Here is an 8,305-nt window from a genome sequence, read left to right on the forward strand (position 1 = left end):
CTTGCTAAGAGGAAATAAAGATGGAATAGAATGAAATAGTTCTCCCCACTACTTTATAAGTCTCTCTATTTATATGGACGAAGAAGAATTGTGATTCTTCATGAGAAAGTGAAAAAATTAATATATACGAACCAATACATTTTTCCAATAGAGGTACCTTTCTTAAGAGTAGTGGTTGTCTTTAAGTAGAGTGAGTTTCTAAGGTTGTTAATTTCCAAGATAGTGGTGTGGCATATAAAATAATTTCAACAAATCCTACCCCTTCTAATTATATATATTAAAGTTTTTTTTTAAAAAAAACTCACTAATTTTCAAAATTGTTTAATATGCTTTTATTGAATATGATTAAATTAAAAAATATAGATTTTAATCTATTTTTTTAATTATATATTGTTTATATATGTTTTTATTGAACGATGATAGTTAAATATAATAAAGAGAATTATTAATATAGAAAATATTATCATCCAAATAAAAGTTGATCTTTGCAATATCTTCTAATGTTTCTTTTAAAAAAATGGAAAGAATAAAGTAAAAGGATAAAAAGGTGAATAAATAATCGATTCAAATAAAAGGAAGGAATTTCCTTCTTATTTACTTCCACTTATTTTGTCACCTTTTCATTGAGTAGTCATCTTTTATATGTTACACTTTGTATGGTTTTTATCAAGCAAGAATCACAAACTTGTCACAATCAAATGAGCCACTCCAATCTTCACATCTCATAGTATCAAATGGTTTTGTTATTCAACATCACTGATAAGGATCCATTTACAATTTTTGAAGAAGATGCACAGTTTGTATCGTTTAACGGTGGGTTTACTGCTGCTAAAACTTGCAGTTTCTCTTCAAATAATTCACCATTTCTTGCTGCATCATATACAACAAAGCATGTGTTTACTTGTAGCTGAAAAATGTTGATAGCTGTGCAACATGTCAGATGAGGGGCATACTCACAATTAAGCAGAGAAGAATGCAACCAAATGCCCCAGGAAACAAGGCATACCAGTAGTTTAGATGATGGAATTTGGCACCATCAATGAACAAAATGGGTAAGCTTGCAGCTGCGTTTCCACAATTAGCATAGTTAATTTGATCAGACTTGAATGGGAAAACATCGCTAAAAACTGTTAAAGTTCTCAAATGACCATCAAGGTTCCGAGCCGTATCAAGTTTTATATGAAAAAATGTGCTCGTTACTGAACATAGTTCAGTATCAGGATTATCAGAAAGTGTAATTTGATAGATGCCCCAGTATTGAGTTCATTCTATGCTTGATGACCTGAAAAAAAAAAAGCTGGGACGAATGGAGAAAACACAGTGCGGATATGCACCTGGAGGATGAGTAGCGCCTGTGGTAATCATGAATGCCATACATGCAGCAAGAGCAGCTGCTCTTGCCAACCATCCTGGACCAAATATTGAAAGTGCTAAGACACCAAAGGCTGCGCACCCAATCTGAGCAACGAACATATTGTACTTCTGCACCACAATCCATCTTATAACCATTTATGAGTGTTCTCGAAAAACTAACAGAGAACATTTACATGGTAAAGAAATGGTCACATTAAAAAAGCAGCATTATGTGGAAACAGGTCATCATCAGTTCATCTTCCTTTCAATAATACACTCAGAAAAGTAAAAACTGACCAAATTACTGCCTCTCCTTCTATTTACTTTACAGTAGTTTGTTATATAAATCATAAACATCATGAGCAATAGTTTGCTTTATCCATGTAGCTGATGCAAACATTAACCCTTTTTGATCAATTCAGAAATTGCAAAGATGTTGTACTGTCTGCTATGAACCAATATATCTAAGTTTGGCACTAATTGTTGAACTAGATGATGCAAATCACGCATTTTTCTGTTGTGACAAGCCAATTCATGATTCTCATGGATCAAACAATGCATCAATATGTTGTTATTGATTATATAGATTCGAATCGATATCGGTGTCTGTTGATGAACACAGCTGGTAGTTACTCCCATCAACCCTAAAAATGCCTCCTTTTCCCTTCTTTACCAAGTAGATTCTAACTCCAACGTCAGCTATTAGAGAACTCCAATGGATGGATTATGATATCAAATGCTTGTATAGATATATGAAACACAGACCAGTTCAATCCAAGAACGAGAACAAGATCAGAAACAGTTACATTACGTGGGCACCAGGAGCATTGGGGGTGGTGAACAACACAGCGCACACGGCCCCGAGAGGAGCAATCGTGATCGAAAGGCCTCTGCTAGCCACCACCTGATCCATCCTCCCCAGAAGCGCCATCGCGGCGAACGCACCTGCGCAGCGCCAAATTCGCAACCCTAATTGAGACCCATCTCTTCACCAGCACACAATTCTCTCACTTTACCACACAAACGAAACTGCAAGCAAAAAAGCACCTGCCGATGGCCACACGACGTCGCTGAGGGTGAGACCGGCGGCCGCCAGCCCTTTCCCCGGGGGCTTCCACCACTCCTGCCATCCTCTCTCCAAGCTTCCGCTGCTGGAGCCGCTGCTCGACCGGACGACGAGTCGGTGCCGCCGACCGCTGGTGCATCCGGTTGGCCCATAAGTGGCCAAAGATCCGATTTTTATGCCTAATTTTGCCTTCGTTTTAGCGTGGAAGAGGAGCAATGGCAGAGAAGCTGGCGAGTTCCTCAACAACTGCGGTTGAGCAGCCATTTCTCTCGATCAATATAGACCAAGTGAGGAAGATGGTATATACTCGGGTGAAGAATAGCAACAATCGCCAATACAAAGGAGAAGCGGAACTCTTGGGCCGTGGAGAGGGCCGCGCGAGAGAGCCAGCGAGCGAAGGAAGAGAAGAGGCTCTTCAGCGGCTCAGAAGCCAACTGAACTGTATTCCAGCTTTTTGTTTGTTTGTTTGTTTTTTATCAACTGAAAAAAAAACAATTTTTTTGCTTTTGAAATTTGTTGGTATTACATCACAAATATTTTATGGCTGAAATGAATGTAGACATCGAGCCTCTCAGGTTGCCCTCACTCAATCACTATTGCGATTAATTACAATTTCCTGAAAAATCAAATGGGAAAAGATGTTAAATTTTCACACACCAATTGTTCTTAGTATATGAATTCATATCCTCTCGGAATGATACGATAGTTAAGGTGATTAAAAATGTGAATAAAATGGAAAAATATAGACAAAGAGATTTTATTATATATGAATTTTTTAGTTCTATATTAAAAGTATCTTGACTTTATTATTAGTTTAAAGTATGATACATGGATTGATGTTATAAATATATACATGGGGAGAGGCTCTCACGCGTGAGTGCATAGGGGTGGGTGTAAATTTAGAACCCAGATTGTACCGAATCAAGATTGACTTGTGTGTGAACAAGACTTACATACGTTAAATGCTAGACCAGTCGAGGTAAGATTTGCTCAAGCGAAATGGATGAATTAATTTTAATTAATTCAATTCAATTGAAACTATCGACAATCAACGATAATAATAATCATTAATTCATTCAATTTAAACTATCAATAATTAATGACAATACATGACTATTAATTGATCTAATTAAAACTATCGATAATTAATGACAATGAATAATCATTAATCGATCATTTATTAGGACAAAAAATTAAGCCCCTATATAAGGACTCAGATCTTAAGCAGAATACAAAGAGCGAGAGGAAGAGCAGGAAGCGAACCTCTATCTACCCGTATTCTCTCACAAAAACTCTCTCAGCCGTGTATATGTTCGGTTGAACTACTCGTGATAGCACTCGGGTGCATTCTCAGTTTGCCATGAACAGCCAGTGCTTGGTTGTGTTCGTGGTTTTGCCATTATATCCTGGGAAATAGATGACCCGAGAGAACCTTGAAGTACAACCGGAGGTGGGGCGAATCTGTTTCAAAAAAACTACGTTAAGTCCAGGCCTCGGTATCTTACTCAGCGAGTTCCCTTCACGACTCGACGATCAACTCCCGATTCTGCTATGCACCACATCAACTTCGTAACTTAGATCATCGAAAGCTTGGCAGAACCAACCCCACTAGTGGTCTGAGATTATTCGAATATCTCTTACAATAGATTATCCAATAAAGGTATGGGGGTGTTATCACATTAGGTCCGAATATATTTTTCCCTATATCTTGTGGCAAAAGGCGATTCGCTCGCCCCCAGCGCCCCCGCCAACCCGTCCCTAGGCCAACACGGAGGAGGTAAATCACGGGTGACTACTAGCCATTAGTGCAAATGGCGAAGACATGGGGGAGGTCATGCTCGGTCACGCCGAGTTTCGACCCCAAGACCTTATGTGGCAACACCCCATGCCTTAACCATCGCACCGCCCCGAGGGGACTTTTTTTTTTTTTTCCTATATCTTGGTCATTGTACTAATAGTTAGTAGTCATTCATAATTTACCTTCTTCGTATTGACCTAATAATTAATAGTCACTCATATTTTATCTTTTTCATGTTAATTTAAGAATGGATTAACGGGGTGTTAAGATGAGTGAGTCATCTTTTATCATAAAGACTCCAATAATTTTAAACATAATATATAACAATTCAAAATAAGAAAAACGAATTAGAACATCGAACTATTATAAAAACAATTTGAATTCAGAGATATTATCATTTTTTAATATTATTATTATAACCATCTGAAGATAAAAAGTTAAGAATCTCTACACAAGAAAGTCTTGAAAGGAGAACAGATGACGACAAGCCCAGCCCATCAAAGATAACAAAAATTGGAAAACAGACTTCTCCACACAAAATCCATATCATTTAATTCAATCATGATTAAAACATCGATTATATCATAATATTGCACTTATCCATAATGATAATTTAGCTTTATAAAAGAGTCTTTAAATAGATGCTAGGATGAGAGTGCCCTATGAAAAAGAAGGGGAGAGAGGAAAGGAAACAATTTAGCTTTAAGGATGAGCTTAAATGGGATAAGATTCTCGGTATAAGCTTTCATGGCATCAAAAGAACATTTTTAAGTGACTTTAAGTTTAAAAGAATCATTGGATTTTTTTTTTCCTTTTCAAGCACTTTGTGCCGAGTGAAGCATAAGGAGATGAGATTCCTCGATGTTACACACCAATGGAGGATCGATGGCCCAACTCAGCTTCGTTAATAGTGGACAGAGGAAATTATGCATTATTATTCCATCTTCCTATATTTTTACCTTTTACCTCAATTTCAGAATCAGCCATGCATGCAGAATCCTTAGATCATATCCCCCCCCTCTCTCTCTCTCTCTACATATATATATACAGTTTTGTTCCGCTGCGGAACAAAACTTGCGGAACTGTGTGGACCGCCCTCGTGGCAAAGTCCGCGTCACGAGCTGAGAAAACGCGAAAACGCTGCCACTATTCCACTTAAGCCCTAACGCGCATTCCTCCTCGACTTTCTTCTCTTCCCGCTGCCGCCGCGCCCAATTCCTCTCCCTCTGCGTCGTGGGTTTTGCCCTCGCCTTCCTCCTCGCCTTTCTTCTCGCCGTGGCCTTTCTTCTCGCCGCCGCCGCCGCCCTCAGCTTCTCTCCCTCGCGTCGCGGGTGCTGCTCTCGGCCGCCGCCCTCTACTGATCCTCCCTCGCGGGTGCTGCTCTCGGCCGCCGCCCTCTACTGATCCTCCCTCGCGGGTGCTGCTCTCGGCCTTGCGTCGAGAAGACTTCGACGCCCCACTTGCCGCAGCCATCCTCGTCCAGCAGCTGTCGGCCTATCTAGGGTTTCCGTCTCTCAACGCAACCAATTTCTTTGCAGGTACAACCAGGCAGCTGTCTCAAATCACAGATTCTGCAATTATGTTATCGTTTCTCATTTAAATTATTGTAGCAGTGTCCGCACCAGATTGATACTCCACTTTAATTGAACTTGAAGTTTTGTTCCTCTAAGATGAATCTGTGATTTGTTATGTTATATTTTGCAATATACAGTTTTTCTGTTGAACTGTGGCCAAGTCTTCATGCTTTGTAAAGTTGAGTTAAAGCAAATTTAAGTTGAACACAATAATCCATCGACAGATGCTCATCATCGTCCAACTCGAACCTTAGATTTCTTCAATCATTCAGAGGCTCATGCAATCAGCGCTAGCTAGCAAAGTGATTTATTTTCTATGGCCTACTAGGTTTGTTAGCACATCACGATAGATTGATTGATTGCTGCCTGAGAAGCTGAGGAAGTGCGATAAGTAGCAGTAGCATTACTAATGATCATGTCATTTCAAGCACTGAAGGTCAACTTAAATGGTTGCCTCTCTGTTTCAAGTGGATTGAATATCTTTATATTTTGTTTGAATTTAATTTACTCTTTGTTTCTACAAGAGAGCAGAGGTGTATATATATACAGTCTCAATTTGTTTAAGTTCGACATCAGTTGACAAGTTGTTTAGCCGACAGAGTTTTCACTAATCTTTGAGATACAATACAAGTCTTTCTATAGTTATATTCTTGTAGCGCTTTAACTTGCAATCAATTCTTTGGAATGCTCCAGATATTGTCACTTGAATACCATCTATATTTTTCATTACTTATGCAAACTGCTATTGTTTAACTTAATTTTGTGAAATTTTAATTTTAGGTTGTTATTGAATGGCATCATCAAGTAACAGTACCATCAACCAAACGCAATATGAAACTGTACGTTGCAGGGATTGCGGATTAATAGCATTTGTGCTAGTCTCTAGATCGATCAAGAACCTAGGAAGACTATATTATGGATGTAGGCAGCATGGATGGTTAAAGTGGGTGAGGTCCGATACTGGACTAAATGTAGACACCAATGATATACATTGTAGGATGTTGCCAAGAGCGGAGTCAAGATTTGGAAGTGAACACATTGTTTATCCTGGACATAATATGAGAAATTGGAATGTACCACTTATGGTTTGGATATTAGTCATAGTCAATTTATTTCTTTTGACTATATACTTGTTTTGTTTGTTGGTTGGTCTACTTAAGTAGTGCTAGTGTTGTAATGTGATAAAGAAATGTAATGATGGATGATGACATTTGAATATTTTTTTTTTAATTTTTGGATGGATTTTGTAAGTTGTAATGAATCAATTGTTTTGAGTAGTTCTATACATATTTACTTTTTTGAATTGTTGTACTCCGTCTTTGATGCTACATATTTAGTTATGAATTGCTCTATATAATTTTAGCTCTAAATGGGCTGCCAAATTGGATTGGTCTCTGTTCTTAAAATGAGCAGAACATTATGCTGCAGTTGGTTGTAGCAATTATCTAAACTTTTTTGAATTGTTGTATTCGGTCTTTGATGCTATATATTTAGTTATGAATTGCTCTATACAATTTTAGCTCTAAATGGGCTGTCGAATTGGATTGGTCTCTGTTCTTAAAATGAGCAGAACATTATGCTGCAGTTGGTTGCAGCAATTATCTTAACTTTTTAAAATTGTTGTATTCTGTCTTTGATGCTACATATTTAGTTATGAATTGCTCTATACAATTTTAGCTCTAAATGGGCTGTCGATTTGGATTGGTCTCTGTTCTTAAAATGAGCAGAACATTATGCTGCAGCTGGTTGCAGCAATTATCTAAACTTTTGGTCTTTTCCTTTTACATGGATGGGAAATACTTCTGCTTCTGATTCGCAGTTGTTTTTATTTCTCAAAACATGATAAATTATATAATTAATTATGTTTATTATCATGTTTATTTCACTTGATGTTCTACCATATGGCATTTTTTTTCTAATTTTTGATTAGTCCATTAACCAGCCACCTGCATGTTTTCGTCATCAGGTATGAACGCTGATTCTGCTTGCATGCAACCAAACACCATCTCATCCTTCAAACCGAATGCTTCTGCTTGCAATGAATTTGATGAGCAAAATTCATCAAGGTGGCAGCAGTGTACTTGAATGCTTGCAATGAACTTGATGTTATTTTGGGCAAAGAACACATTTTAAGCAGTAAGATTAGACTTATTAGGAAAAGGAAGAACTTGATATCAGATAATACATGAATTAGGAATACAACTACTCAATATTATACAGACTAGTATATTATAGATGTGCCACATAATGTTGGTGCAATTTCCAGTAGGTCAAGGTTGACCTAGTTGACCAAGCGTAAACCTTGGTCATGGTTTCGATGTTTGACAATACAGAAAGACATGTAGCTGGAAAGCTCTAACCTAGCCATTGGATCGGTCGGCAGACCGATCCAGTGATATTGTGGTTTCCTGGTCGGTCTGGAGACCGATCAGAAAGCGATCAGTGTGCCTCTGTGAGCTTACTGATCGGTCTGGGACCGATCAGCATGAAGCCTGATCGGTCCCCGGGACCAAT

General features: G+C 38.2%; 1 protein-coding gene across 1 annotated transcript; it reads right to left on the minus strand.

Moving 5' to 3' along the window:
* Nucleotides 1–590: 590 nt before the first annotated feature.
* LOC122002081 lies at nucleotides 591–2,851 on the minus strand. The gene is made up of 5 exons (XM_042557135.1): nucleotides 2,401–2,851; nucleotides 2,165–2,298; nucleotides 1,335–1,482; nucleotides 958–1,064; nucleotides 591–870 (listed from the first exon to the last, which is right to left on the minus strand). The coding sequence occupies exons 1-5, from the start codon at nucleotides 2,681–2,683 to the stop codon at nucleotides 829–831; spliced, it is 714 nt and encodes a 237-aa protein (XP_042413069.1). The 5' UTR covers nucleotides 2,684–2,851; the 3' UTR covers nucleotides 591–828.
* Nucleotides 2,852–8,305: the final 5,454 nt, after the last annotated feature.

This window comes from Zingiber officinale, chromosome 7A (assembly GCF_018446385.1).
Source record: "Zingiber officinale cultivar Zhangliang chromosome 7A, Zo_v1.1, whole genome shotgun sequence".
Lineage (NCBI taxonomy): Eukaryota > Viridiplantae > Streptophyta > Magnoliopsida > Zingiberales > Zingiberaceae > Zingiber > Zingiber officinale.